This window comes from Ptychodera flava, chromosome 11, assembly GCF_041260155.1.
Source record: "Ptychodera flava strain L36383 chromosome 11, AS_Pfla_20210202, whole genome shotgun sequence".
In the NCBI taxonomy this organism is placed as follows: Eukaryota; Metazoa; Hemichordata; class Enteropneusta; family Ptychoderidae; genus Ptychodera; species Ptychodera flava.
This window is the reverse complement of record NC_091938.1, coordinates 8,203,026-8,223,420: the sequence shown is the minus strand read 5'-3', so window position 1 is coordinate 8,223,420 and position 20,395 is coordinate 8,203,026. Positions and strand designations below refer to the sequence as shown.

The following is a 20,395-nucleotide window of genomic DNA, read 5'->3' as shown; positions in this document are numbered from 1 at the left end:
GGCTCCCTCAGTAGTTGTGAGTTGTGGTTTAATAAAATCAACAATTTGATAAAGCGCGCCCTTGATGAGGATCATTTATATCCAAAGCACACGTGCTGAGGATTGTCGGTGTTGGGCAATAAATCTACTGTTGGCTGTGATACAGTACTGTAGAGAAAAAAATTGAAATCTGAAAATAGGAAGAAACGATGGACGCAGAGCGGCATTATCAAAAAGACTGTGATGTCAATACCCTTGTCTATTTTCACTGATTAAAAATTTGTGACAAAGACAGAAATTGAAATTACCCTGTAACATTTTTAAAAAGGTGCTAATTTTTTCAAGTGAACAAATGTTTTCTTTCGAGCATATCAGATCAGCGTTTGTTCCAATATTTCCTCCCTACAGTAGACTGTGTTCACAAATTTACTTCATTGATTTCTCTTGTACGACTGATGGTATGGCTTCCTTGGGGATGAAGTCAATACTGCACATGGATTTTTTCATGTTTTCCAAGTCCGGTTAACAAGGAAATGACTACTGAAAAAAGACGCTGAGAAGCAAAAAGTGTGACATTAAAAAAAATTGCAAAACCCGGTCTGGGCGTATACATTTCTGAATTTGGAAATATAGCACCCATGTACATGTACAGTACTCACATATCCATTCCAATCTTGTATGTACTGGTACATGTATATTACATTTTTAATGCATGCATGTATTACATGCAGAAAATAGGAAAAGAAATGGACACAAAGATATGTGAAATCTATAGAAATTGCATACTTCTTTGTATCATGTGAAATATCATGGAAAGAGAAATAGATAGATATATTATACATGTTATCTGAACTAAATGTATTACCACACCATAGATTAGATCTAAACATTTGCCTAGCAGAGCTGAGGTATTAATACTATGCCTGTTTTGGTGAATTTGCTCAGAGCCTTATGCCTGACTAAAATACTTACTATAGGTGATTACTTATATTTTGTGACATTGACATTCAAAATCTCTTTGCTATCCAAGGAGAATCATTTTAATTTTCTACTTTGCCATTTAGGAAATACTCAATCAAACAGTAGCTTTCATGGATTTTTAACCTCTATTACCATTCAACTGTGATATGCTCAATAAATTTATCCCAGAAGGTACAAATATAACCATATGCACAAACCTGTAGATACCGATAGAACTATTCCTGTGAGTGCTTTTATCCTCATATATTTTTTTGGTTCCAAAATAACATTGCATATTCAGCGTCCATTTTCCATAGAACACCATTGTAGTCTAAGAGCGATATTTAAATTGGGAGCAGGCCCATGGGATGAACTTGGCATTAAACTGTAATCATTCTCAAAGCTATTTAAATTGACAGTGCCTGTCGCTCATCAGTTTTCTGAATATTATTTTTTTGAAATATCCAAATTTTCACATACTGTTCATAGTGTTTGTTATCCATTGTGAATTTTCATTTCTTTCATTAGTTGGAAATGTCATGGGCACTGAAAGAGACATTCAACAAATTTCAACCTGGATGGGAAATGGATTGACCTTGAATTTGGTTCTGAACTTCCCACATCTTATCAGGTCATAATTGAGTCAGTGCCTTTCGCATGGAAACCTCCAAGCATTCTGAGCACTTAAAGAAATGAAAGAATTAACTACCAGCTACCTTAGACCTACAATGACAGGTCACTAATGAAAATTGATGATTCTTAGTGCATTCCAAGCGAATGAAACGCAGTTAGTGTCCAATTTCGTTTTACGCCCAGAACACAAAATTGTATTTCCTCATTAACTTTTAAACTCAATCAGTCGAGGAATTTGGCATTTGATTTCTGGATTGCCGTAAAAATCAATTTACAAAGTCAGTTTTTGATTTTCATTCACTGTCAGAGCCCTGTTGTCTTAAGTGACATCAGTGACCAGCAGTGTTAAAGGTGAAAAGAATTCATTTGAAAGAATTCTGTGAAATCTTGGTTTTTCTTGAAAGCTTTGCATTGGGCAGTCTGCCAAGTTAATAGAACGAGAACTGAGTGCTATTTCCTGAACGTAAGCAGAGGAAAAGAGAGAGAAATAATAGTTCTGCTCAAGTGGTCATGAAATTTTGAACATGTTTACTGGAGATTTAGCCCTGATAAAAGGAATCGGTGACATGGAACTGAAAACCGGAGCAAGGTAGGACGTGACGACGTCATGAGAGCCTGATTCTGGAGATGCGTGTGTTTTGCGTGGGCATGTGGCAATATCAATGAGCGATATCAATCTACGGAGGATGTACATGTAATTGTGGTGTCTTTCATCATCACCATGGCAACCGAGAGATGAGGTTTTTTTCAGGGAGATGATCAGTTATAAGAGAAGTGAGTGGGTTTAGTGGAATTTCCTGCTCTTGTAAAGTGTTTTTTTTTGCGGTTCATATTGTTGCTGGAAGTGTCTGGCTACTTGTAGCTTATTTGTACTCGTAAACCGATACCTGTACGGTCAAGATAGCGTTACTGTTTGATAGCTTTGATGAAGCGATAAATATTGCCATGACAGCTGATGCTGGCGGCTGTTTTTTGATCAGATCTGATGGCGCGATAAAACATTGATGACTGCGGGGAAGTCACTAGACAAGCAGGTGTTCAGTTTATAATATAAAACCATAGTTTGCCAGTTTGTGATAATTGTATCTGTGAAAGAGAGAGAGAGAGAGAGAGAGAGAGAGAGAGAGAGAGAGAGAGAGAGAGAGAGGGAGAGGGAGAGGCAGAGAGACAGGCAGAGGGAGAGACAGAGTGAGACAGAGAAGGGGACTGAGAGAGTTCACTTTGCAATATCCTGAATAGTTGGGATAGCGATGTGTTCAGTGTTTGATAGTGCTGCTTATTATCATTATGATAGTTTTCATTGAGAAATTTTACAGTCATCATAATTTTTAATGCAGAACAAAATCAAATAAGCTAGTAATGCCTCAATGTTGGCTTTTAAATGTGGATGTCTGTTAAATAGTTTGAAACTATAGTTGTGGCGTCAATAACGAAAGAAACTCACTCAGGACAGTTCCGTAGATACTTGAGAATACAAGGAAGTAAAATTAGTATCTACTTTCCACTGTTTGCTTTGAAGAAGATAAAAGGTTTCCTGTGAAGAGAATTGTTCCTGGCTTGACTGGTATGTTCATTTGAGATGAGACCTTGTGAGAGGACAGACAGGCCATCAAATAAAATCAAAATTAATTCTGACAGTTTCTCCATTCATGTCAGACATTGTCCCGAGTCTATTTGTCCTGATTATGAAGACTAATGGACTGGTAATTTAATTTTGATGGATCTTGGCTGACCTTTTCTGATTTCTCAAACGTGACATTGTTTCATGGTAAAAATGCTGTGGTGCTCTCAGATTAAATAAAATTAGATGTTTATTCAGTGACTACATAGTTGCCTGTGTATTTTTGAGAATGTTTGACTGGTGGTGTAGCTTTTCTGTTCATTTCCTGATTACACGCTACGTTGATTTCACTTTTGAGTGGCAATTTTCAGGTTTTTTCCCTTGATTTAATAAACAAATGCACAATAGATACAGTTTCACTTGGAATGACATGTCAGCTGGGTTCTTCCTCTGGTTTAAGAATATCTGATGTTGGGAAATTTTCCCATATTGAAGTAAAAATGCAAATACCCGCATGACTTTTTTGTGTCAATCAAGCAATTCTATTTTCCACGTTGAAACAAAGTTATCACGCATGGACTATTGTAAAATTTTAATGGAACATAGTATGGCATTTTTCACAGCTGTTTTGACAAAAGGAGACAATATTTCATGAAATATCCACTTCTGTCTCACCGAGCTTGAGGCAGATATTAAAATGGACAGTCTAAGTGACGATACAAAATACCTGACTGCATCGTTTCACTTCTGAGGTCAACTGATTTAATACAGTTAATATGAAATTATGCTGTTTCTGCTCAACATAGATATTTTGAGACGCTCTTTGGCCTTTTAATAAGATTGGCTTCCTCAATGTTCCTGACTGTGTTGTTTGTGTGTGTTAGATGAACCAGTTGAATTTCTGTAGCAGACAGATTAATGTACACAGAGATCGACAGGAAATTCAGTGTTTTCTCAAGAGTGTGCGATTGCGCAAATCCCCCTGTTTAAGGTAGTATGCACCTTGAAAGTGAAAGAACTTTTGCTCAAACTTTCCTTAAGGTCTTTCAACTATTCTCTTTTAAATCAAGAATAAAAATCATGGGTCGCCGTGCAAATTTTGGTACTAGAGAAACAAACAACCCAAGATTTACCGATATTTAAAATTCAAAATGGCCGCTATGCTTGTGTTAACTCTATGGAGAAAAATTAAAATTTTCGAATTTTGAAAAACTAAGCTGGTGAAAAGTTTTCTTACACCAAGAGCTTTAAAATGAACCCCCACTAGTGGTAGATCAGAAAAGAATTGTAAAAGTTTGAGGGAGTCCAAGTATCTGTCCCTAGGAGACGATTGCATTAACTTGCATGGTACCTGAAACCCGAGTCCTTGCCTGAGCAACTCGGGTGACAAACAGAAGACTTTTAATCCCCAAGGTGTGAATGTTCCATTGTTATGTTTATCTAATCCACCTGATGCTATTGTAGTGCCATTGTAGGAAAGGCAGGTCTGTGAAATTGATCCTCTAGGGAAGTAGGGTACTCCTAAGTTAATGGAGCCTTCCCGTAATGTCCCGGAGGCGCCTTCTGCCTTAAATAAAATCCCCCATAAGATATACACAAATATCTACCATGTCCCCATCTATGAGACTTGAAGATATCGATATACACTGAGAACTGATACTGGTAGTGGTATTTCATGATCGTTGCCTACATGTATGATGTAACGTCATACAGTTTGTAATTGTTGGAACATACTATCTGTAGCCACATTACAATTTTTGAAATAAGCTTCCTGTGTGCAGAAAGATATGCTAATGCTGAAAGACTGTGAGAGTTTACCTTGAGATTACAAAACCTTATACATGTATGAATGAAGTGTGACAGATTTTTGGAGGCTTCTAATGTATAATAGAGCGAGAAATTGAGACTGTTTTTTTAATTATCTCTTATTGAAATGGAGACTGTTTTTAATGTGATATTTAACCCTCACTATAACCTTAATTTCCTAATACCTGTACCCTGAAAAACTTTAATTTGCATAACTTAGATTTGCAAACTTTATTATGGTTTCCCTCAATCAAAACTGAATCTCCCCCCCCCCCCCTCCAAAAAAAAAGCAGAGAGTGGTATTCTCCCTTATGAGAGGAACCTAAAGAAAACCCTGGAAACCCTGGAAATGTATTCAAAAAAAAAGCATAGCTTGCATATACAATATTTAGATATTGAACTGTTGTTAGATACTGTATTGTATCATATTCCAGTGCACATATCCATGCCAAAAGGGGCTGTTTATTAAGGTAGTATGCGACTGAAAAGTGAAAGACTTTAACATTTGCTCAAATTTTCCTCAGTGAAACTTTCAACCATTCCCTTACCAAATCAAGAATGAAAATCGGGGGTTACCCTGCAAATGTTGGTGCTAGAGAAACAAATTACTCGACATTTATCGGTGTTTGAAAATTCAAAATGGCCGCCATCCCTGTGTTTAACTCTATGGGGAAAAATGAAATTTTTGATGTTGGAAAAAGTAAGACTGTGAAAACTTGTTCCCTCACAAGTGGTAGATCAAAAAAAGAATTTGGAAAATTTGAGAGTCCCAAATTCTCTCTGTCTTCAAATGTTTAACGTTCAAATTGGGACAGCCATATTTGGGTCCAACATAACTTTATTATTTGTTTGGTTAAAAGTTACCAATGTCTTCATATTTAAAAATTCATAATACTTGTATACAAATATTTCAGTGAGTGTGTCTTCTTGGAGTAATAATATTAGCAGGAACGTAAAAATTCTGTCAAAAGTTGCAGCTCATGATGGGCCTTTAAGATAGTATGCAGCTCCACTCTACCTTAAAAGTCATGCCTATTCTGCGTGTAATACACCTATCTTATCAGTTTCATCTCTTCCGGCGTTTGAGATACCAATATGGGCAACTTTCCAGATATTCGAAACAAAAAGAAATAAAAGAACAATGTAATTTGTTCTCATTATAACAAGATCTTTGGTAAATCATTATCACCATGGGTGCTGAACAATTGTCATTATGTTCTCTGCTGTAGTGGTATAATATTATGGATGAATTAAATGTACATTGATTGTATGCAGAAGAACTTTGACACAGATCAATGCAATACGAAATAAATAACCCTCGTCAGACAATACACTTCATACGTTTCCTGTCGGTGGATAACATCTACTTATTCATCACTGGCATTCTCTCGTGTACAGTACAGGTATGGTTTGGTTCAATAATTGTTCGTAGAGACGGATAGGACTAATTTAGACATTGCAGTCTGGACGAAATATTCTGAATTATCAACACTCATACTGTACTAGCTGGTACACCCAAACAACCTGTTTGATGACATTCTAGGCCCTACCACCAAAAAACGAAAATTGACTTTGAACATTGATCCGAGCATTTGCCCTGATACTCTTGCCTGAACCACGCTAAACAAAGTAAAGAGTTCTGCTTCGATAGTGGCCAGTTTTTTAGAATTTGTGAATCGTCGAGGAGAGAAACTTTACCTAACCCTTGTAGGGAAAAGTTCACTTGGCAAATACTCGGACATCAACAACCTGTATATTTTGTCATGTTACTGATACATGGGTGAGGTAAACATGTTCCATTATTAAACAACACAACCAGTAAAATTGTCAAGAGATCCGCCTTTCTGTCTGCTGTCCAAGGCTATGTCACCATGTACCTGGTGACCTTTTGCAATAACAAAAACAAGGTGCTTCATCTTTGTCAGAAAAGTGGACTTTGGAAAAAGTCCAAAGAAACCAGTGTGTTTTGAACTCACAACTGCTTATTAAACTTTGATACCAAAATAATTTTTGTTACACATGCTGAATTTTTTAAATTTACATTTTATTTGACCATTCAATCAGTAAAAGTTTAATTTCTGCACTGGAGATTTTTCCCTTAGTGTTTGCTTGATTAGCTTTCAAAGTCAAGTGCATGGGTTAGATCTGAGTTTTCTGGACTCAAGGACAAGTTTTGTTGGAACAAGTCGTCACTTGAAGTGTTGTTAGTCAAGAATTACATGTAGCACCTTATCACAGTTTGTAATTGCCTGTTTCAGTGTGATAAATACAACATGTTGACAGTTTGATAAACAAAGAGGGCATTCACCTGGGCCCAGGGTCAAAGTTTGTGTGAGGTCATCTAATAGAAATTTTGACCAATCAGGGTAGGTGATACTTTGAGCTAATATAGTACAGCCTATGTGATTGGTTTAGAGGTCAAGAGTCAGAAACATAATACATTCACAAAAACCTCATTATCCACACTGCGCTCAAGGACTTGTCATGTCAACTTTACAAGCTGCAAGGCGGAGAATTCAATTCTGAGTGGTTTCACTGTTTGGCTTCAGTCCCAGCTTTTGATAATTGTCAGTGTGTTTTCCTTGTACTATGCGGATTTCAAGAAGTGACCGAGGAGATCGCGAGCAGGACCGGCTTTTCATGGCTTCCACACATTCACAACATTGCCCGCATTGTTGCAATTGCAAGGTCTGTATTCCACATATTTCATGATGTGAAAAAACCCGCCAAAATGTTTTTCCTATGTTTACTCTACAGTGACAGCATTGGTACATATAGCTTGTACACCGCTGTAGTTCAGGTACCTGTGTACATTGAAGTTTTGTCAATTGTTGTTTCTGTAGATCGCAAACCATAGTGTTGTTTTCATTATCTGCCATCACAATGTTGGTAGAGTTTGCTTTTTCTGTGCATGTGTGTTCCAGTTAAGGTCAGTGGGACCTGTCCCTTGGTGTTGAACTCAAAGCTATAGAGTTTTCAGTACAAATCAATGAAGTATATCTTCTATTTTATTCAAAACTATACTTTTGAGAAGGGAAGCAAGCAATAGCTCCCAGACTGGGTAACAATGTACACAAGATGAGTATTTTTCAAGACAAAAGGATGATGGTTCACTTTTGCCAGTTTGAATGATTTTAACTGTCACTCCCAAGTTCATTTGAATGCAAATTATTCAGTTTAGCCAGCCTACAATGCTGTTGTTTACCACGGGACAAGAATATCACCACAATGAAAGAGGAACTTGTGATCGTTTTCAATACCAGTAACGCCATGCCATTTATGTAATAGTCTGATTGATGCCTGCATTTGTGTAATTTTTAGGTCCCTAATCATCATGAACAGCTGTTTTAACATTTAAAAATAGATATACAGTGGGAATGATTAGTCTGAACACGGAAAGAAGAAGGTGGATATATCTGGGACACTTTCATTTTTGGGGGGAATATAAATTGGGGAATTTAACCTGATAAGTGCCTTGCAGCAGCTGACTGCTGCCTATATGGATTTACCAGTAAATGAACATTTCATTGATGAAGTATTTGACTCCAAAATGATTGCCCAGACTCCCAGGTTGGTCGTGAGCTGTCATGTCAATGGGGAATCGAATTGTTATGTTATGTGTAATGTGAAGTCAATGGTGAGCATATGGTAGCTGTTTCTGAGGTCCTGTCACATTAGAGGCACGGTCTCTGTCATTGCTGATTGGGTGGGTCTTCCTGAGCGTTTTATAACAGTACTTGAAAGAACTTGGCTAAAACGGTCTTTACGATGCAAGTTCAAGAATTTGCGAGTTGTGTTTTTTCCGTCACTGACTCTGCAGTGAATTTTGATCTCCTAAGCTTTCAGTGTGCATGCAAGGTCATTATTTGCACAACAAAGTGTTTTAAGTCCTGGTGCATCGATATCAATGTAATCCTAGACCAGCTTCTTTCAGTTCCCCCCGACCTAAATCTAGAGCGACAAGAGATGTTTGACAAAATATGACATCCCTGATTAAAGAAAGGATGTAATTAGTCTTGTTACAGTTTTTTATTTGAAAACCATGTGGAAACCATATTGATGAAGTTATACATGTTGTAACGGATTCTCTTCCGGTTGGTTCAGTCAGCATCGGAGGATGATGCAATCATTAAGGTCATATAGTGTGTGGTGTACAGGGAACACGCTGACCCAGCATACAATGATGTGGGACAGAGATACTGGCTCCAATGAATAATTCATCACACCCTCTTATCTGCAGTTGACACGTTCACACCATCTATCAACGGCTCTGTCGATACTTGTAGTAGTCTGCCACGAAACGGGTCACTGGTATTTTTTTGTGCGTACAGCGACACAAAGCGACAAAACTAGGACAGCAGGGCATACGTGTAGATGCACTGTCACCCATACAATTCCACTTGAAGGATCAAGTTTTTCTAACTGTCCTTACGCTTTCTCATTTTATCAAATTTTGTTGAATCATCAGAATGGATTTCTTTTGATATACTATTCCCATATGATATTCTTGTCTCTTGACTCACGGTGCATAACTAGCTGTTGTCAGGGAAGTTTCTGTCAGGAAATTTGATGTCGTGTCTACTTTACCGATAGGGTACCATGTCATTGATTCAGCTGGCATGAAAAGACATATTTACGTATTGGCGTTGTTTAGCGTGGGAAATTAAATATGCTCCCCCTCTGAAACTGTAGTACCAGTAATGTTACTGAAAACAGTTATTTCTATTGAAGCATTATTGTTGCAATATAGCAAAAATGGTAGTTTCTGTTGCGTCTGGAATTCTTTCAAATTTCATATTTACAACACAAAAACGAACATCAAACCATAATTAGGTCATCCATTTATTGATTCCTGATATTCCCCAGGGGAAATTCCTTGAAAATCAGCTGATTTTTGTACACTGAATATATGAAACTGATATCATAAGTTGTTTGCAATCTGTGGATAATCTTGTCAAGGGTAATTTCAGTTGCTGACAGTTCTGTCAATATTCTGGTCAGAAAACATATGTCGCATGATAAGTGGAGTTTCAATCTGTAAATGTTGTTGTTCCAGTTACTTCTCTCCCAGTTGTTTTCAGTGAGCACATTTTTTACATTTCAATTATCCTTTGCTCCACTCTACTGTGTTTGGTCAGACAAAACTATCATTATTATAAATTTGAGATTACTCATTCCATCCTGAAAGTCCGGATGTAAATGTGATTCTGATGTATTGGAATTAAAATTAAAAAAGCAATGTGGTTGTGAGAAAGTTTTTCAATTGAAAAGTGTCACAGAATCGGCAGTTACTGTAATCGCACTGACTGCAACAGATTTTTTTGCACATTTAATATTGACAAGTGGTCTCCGTATGTTTAGTTTGCCCACCACCAGGTATGGTTTCTGAACTCTCCTTGGGTTGTAATTGCTGGGACTCAGCCGTATACTGACACATGTCGATGTGAAGACGTTTTCTCACATCAAGGGGAAAGAACATATCATTGGGTTGTTGTACTGAATGAGCGTACATGTGTGAAGTGTCCAGTATAATCCGTGAGTTCAAAACTGACTTTTCTTACTGTAAGACTAAGAAAATATTTTCTCCCCTTTTATTTTCCCAGGATAATTGTTTGAATATATGTACAGTATTTCCTTGTGAATGTCCCTCCTGATTGCAAGACTGGACTTTTGTCTGACCGATCAGCACGATGCAAATTCTGCTGAGCAAGAAAGCCAGCCTATGGCATCGCAGGATGCACTGCCTGCTGCTGTGCACAAAGGAACAAGTGAGCGGTGAAGCGGGCCTCCTACGAGGCCTTTCGGTCTTTGTCGGCCGTACTCTGCTTTACAACATCGACTTGTCGGGTGAGCTGATCTCTTGCAGCGCAAACAAACTCCTGAAAAGGAACTTGCGAGTTTGTTGCGCGGTCACGAACTACCGGCCCTTGCTGACATGCTGGGATCAGCAGGGCGCGCCTGCTGCTGCCCCCACGGTGCCGGGGACGAGGGAGAACCCAAGAAAGCTGTCGTACTCATCCACAGTGGCATCCGTTCGAAAGGTGGGGGCGCTGTTCAGGAAGGAGTGTGCGTTGTATGGAGAAACGTCCGCACTACCCTGCAGGCAGTGTACCAGAGGGGTGTTCAATGTGATGCAATCTGGGTCAGCTAGCCAACATCAGAACCAGTTCTCACCAGCGCAAAGGATGTCCCGAACTGCACAGGATCTTAAGAGGTTTCTTGAGGAGGTAGGACTGAACACTGAATAAGAAATGACGACTGGTTTACTGTGATTTCAGGCCCTGGACTTTTGGTTCCTGAAAAAATTTAGTGTTTTCATAGATTATTTACATGTATATATTATATATTGCAGCAAACCAGGATTTCCAATTTCACATACTGTATAAAAACTTATGACATTGACCATTATAATAAAATTAGAGAAATGAAATATGTTCATTTCATGGAAACAGTTCCTCATATTTTAATATTTCAGTCTGAAATATATTTTGTTCTCTGATGTGTTTTTTCCGCGTGTGTTTTTTGCATTTTCAGTTTGGCACAGATCCCAGAGAAGCCAGGTACTGGTTGAAGAATTTCCGGAGGAACACGGAACACTGGAAACCATTCGCCGTGGTCCAAATTGACCAGGAAGTTTTCCAGAAACCTGAAATGGTATGTCCTCATCATTTTTGAGTCACAATCAAACAGAAAAATCAGTACAGTACTGAATGACATAAACTCTTCTTTCTTTGTGCAACGCAAAAGTAAAACAGATTTCTGTTTGCCCATACGCCCAAAACATGTGTCCACAGCATCACTTTTATGCAATTTATCCCAACAAAAATTGTGAAAAAATCATAAAAAAATTAAAGTACTGACTCTTCAATCACTATCTTTTTGGAAAAGCTTTCAAAAATATTTCTGAAAAATTTGCCCTATAAATTTTACCCTAACAGAGTAGATCATCTGACCATGCCAGCATTTAACCCCATCACCATCAGACTTTGGTCAAATCTAGTTATTTCCAGTAGGATGATTGGACTATATACAGAGATATATTGCCACTTGGGTTAATATTTGACGTAGCATGATGCCATACCCTGTAATATTACTGTCATTTCCAGGTAAAAACTGATGAAAATATGACGAGGTGCTATTGATAATTAAAACAATGTGCATATCAAAGGAAACCGATTGCATTTTAATAAGGGGGAGGAGTTTCGCTCTTTAAATGATCATACACAAATTTGTATGTATTGTACCGTATGCCAACGTTACTCCATGGAACCTGAGTGCATATGGGTGGTACTCAATCATCACATAGATTTTATTTGAAATGATTGTTCTTCCAAACCAAATAAGTGGTTTCAATGTCCAGATCTCTTTCAGTGATTTACTGTGTTTTGAGAAAGTTAAAATAATTTCAAGGTCAAATTTTACATTTCCAAAATTTTTGTTGAGGGGAGGTGGTTTTATATCATATGAGCTGGATTTTAAATATCCTTGATAGATAGGCATGATTTTTCCTTGACAGTAGCATAATATGATATTATTACCAAAAAAATATCATCAATTTAAGGTTGATAAATATTATTAATATGTGACCTGCACCTAAAAAAATATGGCTTTGAAAAAAGTGCAGGATGTCGCTGGAATGTGTTAATTTCATGGAAAATACAGGAGTAAAAATTTTCATCAGCGGATTTTAATGATTATTTTAATCGAGTGAACTCACTTCAAAAGAAGCATTCCTAATACACAAGGGGTTTGGAAAATCATATTTAAAAAATTAATACATGCAGTTTTCATATTAATCATCTCTTAAAATGTGATGTGAGAGGGAAAAAAGGGATTAGTTTTTAGCTATTTAGCTGAAGGGATTTGGATTCATATTCAGATCATTCCGATGAAAACACAACCCAACCACTTAAATTTTCATGGCTTTGAGTTCTCAAGGCAAGTTTTGCTCATCATAATCTGTCTTGTGTTGGATTTTTTCGAGTCATTTGTTTGCAGAGACATTGACTTTTCGCAAATTAGAAAATTGATTTTTTGGTTGTACATTGATTGTTATGTGTTTTTTGAGCTTTTTTAGTAACGTTATACCACATTCTTGCATGTGGCAAATCTCATCTACAGTAGAAAGTTAACCATAATGCATTGCTTTCTGTGAAACACCACTTGAGCGACAGTATTAAAAAATGTAAAATAAAAATAAACCTGGGAGCTGGTGTCCCTCACACATTCTTAGTTAGCAAGCAGCTAGCAGAAACACTGCCAAGAACTAGAGGTTGTAAATAGCCCTAGCCCTGCAGTAAAAAAATCATGACACTTTCATATCTATTTTGAAGTCTCCCCATTTTTCAGCCCAAGTAGAAATTCATAAAGCAATTGGTTTGTTTGTCTATTTGTTTGTTCAGATGGAGAGTGTTGCCTCCAGTGTATCTTTCTTACTGCGTCATGACATGAAGACCATATTGGTACATGGTAACATTACACCGGATGGCACAACCATCACCAGTGACTCTCAACAGGTAAGTTTCTCAAAGATATGCCAGTCGTGGCCCCCACTTTTTAAAATGGAATAGTCCAGGGGCATCCAAAGGAAGGCAACAGATGCTTCGAGGGATGATGTCAAAGGGCCAGTAGCTTTAACTTTTGATGATTTTTTTTCACTATTTTTGTTTTTAATGTCAACCACAGTTTCTTTTTCTACTCCCAAAGCATGTTGAGATACGTAGTACATGTATTTACCTTGTCAACTCAGCCTGTACATGTGTAAACTGTGTTGTTATTGTGAATTCTGGTTTGGACCACGATTTAAATGTAAACAATAACAGTGAAATTTACACATGTAGATGCTGTATTGACAAGCTAAATAGTAGGTGTTGCAACATGATTTGGGGTGTAGATCAAGAAACGGTATTTGTCAGTTTAAATAAAAGTTACTGTAGTGAAAAAATTCATCAAAAATAACAGATACTGGAGGCATATAGTTTGTATTCCTGTGGTGTCCACACTTTATGTATCAATGTACAAAAATATTCTAGTTTCCAATTTAAAGCAGCCCCTGACATTGAAAGTTTCAAAACACATTATGTTGAGGAATCTCTTTTTGCAGACTGCTTTATTCCCAGCTTTTTTCAATCGCGTCAGACATCAGGGGTTTACTCGCTAATGGTTGCCTTGACACCTGAAAGAAACTCAAATAGTTTGATTTAAACATTGAATTAAATTTCAATTAACTCCTATATGGAAATTTTCATGATCCCCTAAGGGAGAGATAATACTGATATGATATAATAATCATTTGTTTAATTAAGAGAGATGTGTCAATATCAGCTCTCTTACACTCAGAAAGAAACTCCATCTGTTTGATTGAAATGGTGAATTATTTTTGCGCTCTTCACCCATAATGCCTTGTAAACAGGTCCACAATCAATATTGATAACAATGATTTTGGCCAAACCATGGTGGTGAAATACCAGCTACAGCTGTACATTGCAGTCAGTGGGTTTATAATCGTATGGTATTGGATGTATGCACTGGAGTGAAAATCAAAAGAACTTGTGTAAAATTCCAGTACCTCAGACAAATTAGCTTTGGGGCTGAATAGATATTTAACTCATTTAATTTGACATTTTGTATTTATTGAATTTGTTTAATGTGACATTTTGTAGATATTGAACTCATTTAAAGGTAGAATGCGCCTTGGGCACCAGTATTTTGACTCTGTAACTTTCAAAAATTCTTTTCTGACCTACCACTTGTTTGGGTTCATTTTGAAGCTCTTGGCGTAAGAAAAACTTTTTACAGTCTTAGTTTTTCTAAAATGGAAAATTTTCTTTGTTCATAGAATTAATACAGAAACTTATAGGTATACTGTCACCTGTTCCAATTTTGCCACAGTTACCATGGAAAGAGAAAATCTAACCAATCACAGATTTTAAGCGGGTGGCCACTTTTTAAAAACAGCGCCCTCACACGGGTATTTTGAATACTAAGGTATGCCCCTTTGACCATATATGGGCATATTTAAATTACAGGTGACTGTATACCTTTAATAGAATTGGTGTGCCTGAATTTTTGCAACTTTGTGTCATCCTGCAGGCTGGCAGATCACAGCTTACGGCTGAAACGATGGCCATGGTTAACAAACTAGAGGAGCACGGAGCACCGGCATATCCGTTCTTCAGTGGCGGCTGTGTCCTCCGAGTGAAACCCAGGGACGGACTGGGCTTCGGTGGCAAGATAGTCGATATCAATACGGAGCCACTGGAGTGGTGTCTCAAGTGAGTAGCCTGTCAACCCCTTTTGAGTGTGAGTTTTGAAATTGTCCAATTGTGTTTTGGGCATGTTGGTTGACAACATTTATGAACACAGGGCTTGCAGCCCTCAGAAATGAGGGACGATCCACAAGATGTATGAATACTAGTGGAGCAACACTAAAGGCCAACATTGGGTGACTTAAATAATAATGTTATTCACTCCCAATCATTCACCCACAAAATTCATTTATTTATGTACATGTATGTTTTATGTACATGTATGTTTTTCAGTGAAGGCTATCATAAAAAAAATAGTCGTAAGTTATATTTCTTAATAAACCAACAAATTAAGATAGTTGTGCACCTTAAACTTTGCCAAACCTTCCTAAGAGAAACTTAAAACCGTTCCTTTTTGAAATCATGAATAAAAATCAGGGGTCACTGTACAAATTTTGGTACTACTACAGAAAGAAATACCCAATATTTCCTAACACTTGAGATTCAAAATTTAGGGCCACCTCTGTGTTAACTCGATGAGGAAAAATTAAAACTTTAAATTTTCACAAAAATCAGCCGATGGAAACTTGATTTTCTCCATGAGCTTCAAAATTAGCCCCAAAAAGTGGTAGTCCAAAAATGTATTGTAAAAGTTTGAGAGTATGAATATCTGTCTCTAAGGCACGTTTCACCACAATGAATTACTGTAACTTTGTCACAGATCTCACCATGTACCGGTTGTGAGTTCCATCGGTGAGACTGAATCCGGTCAGCTGCTCAGCGTTGATGCATGCCATGCCACTGAAGAGATTGCCAAAGTTCTAACCCCACTCAAAGTGATGTTCCTCAACACGACTGGAGGCTTTCATGATGCCGATAATCATGTAAGTTGAGTTCTTGTTCTGATTCCAAAAGTATGTTGGAACTCTAACTGTTTAGCTTCACTGTTTGAAACTCATGCAAAATCGCTACTGGCCAAGCGGGCCAGTAACTATAAAATTCACTGGCCCGAAAGGAAATCAACTGGTCCGGCGCATAATACGGAATTTTTTACTTGAAGGAAATTAATAGTTTGGTGTTATATATTGCATCTTTTTTATTGTTCAGGGCCCTTCTTTTTTGCTGTAGGTGGCTCAATATTCAAATACCTGTACATCTTTCTCGCTACTAATATTCACCCGCGAGGCGAGGTTCATCAAAACAATGCTGCCATTTTGACTAAACGAAATCTCGAACCTACCCCAACGTGACTCCAACGCGTAACAAATGGAAGATGTTGAGTAGCGCCATCAATCTCGCAAGTCGCGAGAAATGCGTAGCTGTAAAGGCTTTCGCTAAGTAATTTCACCGTTTGATCTTTTGAGATTTTACCTGCCAATTTTTCCTAAATTTTGCGGTTTGATTACTTGAGAATTTAACATAATAGGGTAAGAGTATTAAAAATTGCTGACCCCTTCTTTATTTGAGCAGGACACTCGGGTCTGCTTCTTTCACACAACTTACCGGCCCGGCATGAAAACAGCTGGTCTGGGGCTAGCGGGTTAGCGTGAATTTCGAAGCTGTTTAGCTTGTCAACACTGTTTGTACGTGTAAAATGCACTGTTATTGTCTACATTTAAATTTTGTCTGTATCAGAATTCACTCGTCAATAATAACAATGCAGTTAATACAATGTACAGGCTGAGTTGACAAGCTGAATACTGTGTATCTCAACATGCTTTTTGGAGTAGAACAAGAAATTGTAGTTGACATAGAAAATGAAAATAGTGAAAATCAAACCAGCAAGCAGTGTTGATGGGGCCTGAACAGTTGACAGCATAAGTGTAAAGCAGTAAAATAGAAGTGTTTGCAGCAGTATTATTGGTGCCATAATATTTTGTTTAAAAACGAAATATTACGAGGTGTGCAAGTTGCAGTTGCTGCAACATAAATCGGTCCTGGTGTCCCATATAGTCTTGGGCCCTAAAAAATCATCAACTTGAAATTTTCAGCTCCTGGCCCTTAAGCTACATTTTTATGATGAATATTCCGTAAGATTCCGAAAAACAGTTTTATTTGAAGCAGCACTTACATTTGCTTCTTATTCCCTGGGATTGATACGGCAGAGTTTACAGAAAGATATCCTGCAGAATATTGTATCTCATGAAAATATCTATCACTATGGACATTGTAACTATAGAAACAATGCAGTTGCTTTTCTTCTTTGCAGTCAAACACTGTGACTTTGAAGTTCATTTTAATTTTAGTTAGATGTTCACAAAACATAAAGATATGCGGAACACTGTCAGTGATAGTGATAGATCCTTGACCTTAAGTAGATTTCTGATAAATGAAAATGAAAAAAGTGTTTATCGTTTATGATTGAGTAATTCAATGTTGTGTTGTCTTCAGGTGATTGCCAACGTGAATTTACCAGCAGATTATGAGCCATTGCTAAGGCAACGGTGGTGTACTAGGTATATGAAATATAAGGTGAGATGACTACAATTGAATAAACAAACTCCAAATATGAATGAGCGAATCTTTGTCTGGTTGACAGAATTTCACTGTGTGTGGATGTTCAGTTGTTTCCTACCCTACAGCATGTACAAGGTAAGATGAAATGTACAGCAGATATGCAAACAGAAATGTACAGCAAATATGCAAAGTTTCTTTCTTGTTGAGTATACCACAGAGAATTGTAGCCATTTTGAATTGCAAATGTCAGTCAGTTTGAGGCAACTTTCTCTGTTTATTATTTCATTCTTGATCCTGAATGAGAGTCCCGGTGTTTTCATTTTCCTTGGGTGAAGCATTGGCAAAAAGTTAAAAATTGTAGTATTTGAGATGTTTATTGCCAAATCAGTATCTGAAAAAATTTTCTCTGTGGTTCTATCACAGGTGGGGAGAATTTCCAAACTTCTGGACCGTCTGCCGTCACCGTGTTCAGTTGTTATCACGTCTGCTGACACTCTACTCACAGAACTTTTCACGCACAGAGGTAAATTTTTTTTAGAAAAAAAAAACAGCACTCCCAAAGTCAGAGAACTTTCTGTAGCTGAGCCGAGAATCACATTTTGAGTGGATTTGATAATAGCACATACTTTACATCAATCAACAAGCTACAAATTTATGACCTCAATTGACAGATTTCATCATTGTTGATCTTCCAGGTACATCCTCGCAAACATGTACAAAAAATTGAAAAATGGCAAAACTTTCTTGAAAAGCATACGACAAAATGTATTCAATCTCAAACAGTAGTATTGTTAAAGCAGCCGAGAAAAGAATCATTTCCCACAAATTCAGCTTTTAATGCATCTCTATGATACTGCCGCAGGTAGTTCTCTGTTGAACAGAAATATTGAAGAGATACAAAAATTATGAATTTTTTATAAACAAGAATATTGAATAGTCTCAGCCTTGCTCAGTGTGTCATTTTTTGGTTTGAATGTCCCTTGATTCTTGACTATTGATACTTTCCAGGGTCTGGAACATTCTTCAAGAACACAGAGCCCATACACGTACACCGCAATTTGGACAATGTGTCAAAGGAAAGACTGGTAGCACTTCTTACAAGGTGCGTCATTGGATATTTGTGGTCAGACCGATCAGATTTTGACCAATCAAGTATCTTGTAACTTACCAGGCTACAGGTTTTCTGATTCATGCAAAATGTTGTTACCTTTAAGGGTAATGCACTGTTTTCTCCAAAGAAGGTGTCCACTCCTTTCCCTGTACGTAGCAGATATTCATTCTGTGGCACACGAATTGTCACCTACGTGAACACACCTGATCATCTGTAAGTGAAGATTGATGTAAAGCCCCCTTGGCAGTATCTTTTTGCATTTTTTTCTATCGATACGATGCTTTGAAATCAAAGTCATCTTTAATATGTCAAAATGCTTACCAAAGTATGACCACAGAATAATTTTTTTCCAACATTTGCTATTAAATGTACAACTTAGATTTTGATAACTAAACAATTTTTGATATGAAAGTGAAATATGACCGCCGCGAGCAAGTACAGTATACACAAAAACACTGAACAATTGACTGAATCCAGCGTCAAAGATGGAATAATGACATTTTCAAAGACAATGTGGTTCAGTAATGGGAATCAAATACCCCTCTGATTCGTTTGAAGACTGAATGGTACATTTTCACGAGCAAAATGCAAAAAAGATACAGGCAATTGGGATTTAAAAGTTTGCAGTTGGAGTTCTGCAGAGACACTTCAGAGATTTGCTGACGAATGGCGCCCTCATTGGCATAAATGAGCACATTCACTGTATAGGTTTGATGGTTCCCATACGTAGCTGTCATGGTGGAAGTCATATGTCCAAGAAACTGTGAAATGTTGAAATTTTTCTGTGCAGGGCCTTCGGTAAGGGACTGAAAGACAACTACCTGGACAACCTGAAGGGTCGCCTGCACACGCTGTACCTGTCAGAGAACTACAACGCTTGTGCAGTTATTACTCAAGAGCAAGTGACAGACATCCCGTACCTCGATAAATTTGCAGTCAGTGCTCACTCACAGGTGAGGGTCCATCTGCCAGTGGGGATGGGGATGAGGGGAGGGGAGAAGGGGATATGGGCAAATGCAGCTTTCTGAAATTATCAGAAAAATGAATTTTGATTCGTAAAGTCGTAGAGTTCCAGTCTAGATTTTTTAAAAGCACAGTGATTCAACAGCCACTGGGTTTTCCATTGGTCATGACACACAGACGAAAGTTTGGAAAACTGAAAAAGGCAACGTAAATCTATACAGTTGCAGTGTAAAATATTTTACAAAATAGGGTTTCTGAGTTGTTGCACCATTGTTTGAGTAATGTGGACTTGTCAGAGGTCTCTCTGTCTGTACTAGGAGATTGAAGCATGAAAAAACAATCCAAGTATGACACAGAGAATCTAAGCTTAATTACCTTCCAACACCCCCTTTTTCCTGTACAGAAGTCCTGTTTTGCCATAGAAACCAACAGGGTTGTACAAAAATCTAGTGGAGAAAGGGGAGTAACTAAAGTGTAGGTCTCTTCTTTTCTACAGGGTGAAGGCACCAGTGAAATGCTATGGGAGTGTGTACGCAGGGATTTCAAGAGTCTCTTCTGGCGATCCCGTAACACCAATATGATCAACCCTTGGTGAGCGCAACTGTTTGCATATTGTTTTTATTTTTCAAGACATAGTGAGAATTCGATGATCTGTTTCTGCCAGGACATGCGATGGAT

General features: G+C 37.7%; 1 protein-coding gene across 4 annotated transcripts in view; it reads left to right on the top strand.

The window, feature by feature from the left end:
- LOC139143436 (N-acetylglutamate synthase, mitochondrial-like) overlaps window positions 1-20,395 on the top strand; it is a 49,695-nt gene that overhangs the window by 23,628 nt on the left and 5,672 nt on the right. Inside the window, exons 1-11 of one of the 4 annotated variants that reach the window (XM_070713750.1) lie at window positions 2,031-2,161; window positions 10,543-11,166; window positions 11,474-11,593; window positions 13,342-13,455; window positions 15,032-15,213; window positions 15,908-16,070; window positions 17,578-17,658; window positions 18,067-18,166; window positions 18,652-18,745; window positions 19,545-19,707; window positions 20,214-20,308. In XM_070713750.1, coding sequence (XP_070569851.1) covers window positions 10,630-11,166; window positions 11,474-11,593; window positions 13,342-13,455; window positions 15,032-15,213; window positions 15,908-16,070; window positions 17,578-17,658; window positions 18,067-18,166; window positions 18,652-18,745; window positions 19,545-19,707; window positions 20,214-20,308 — 1,649 coding nt within the window. In that variant the 5' untranslated portion in view covers window positions 2,031-2,161; window positions 10,543-10,629. Of the gene's footprint in view, window positions 1-2,030; window positions 2,162-6,272; window positions 6,343-7,388; window positions 7,628-10,542; window positions 11,167-11,473; window positions 11,594-13,341; window positions 13,456-15,031; window positions 15,214-15,907; window positions 16,071-17,577; window positions 17,659-18,066; window positions 18,167-18,651; window positions 18,746-19,544; window positions 19,708-20,213; window positions 20,309-20,395 lie in introns of those variants that run through there. The other 3 variants (XM_070713749.1, XM_070713748.1, XM_070713747.1) reach the window with 3 other exon arrangements.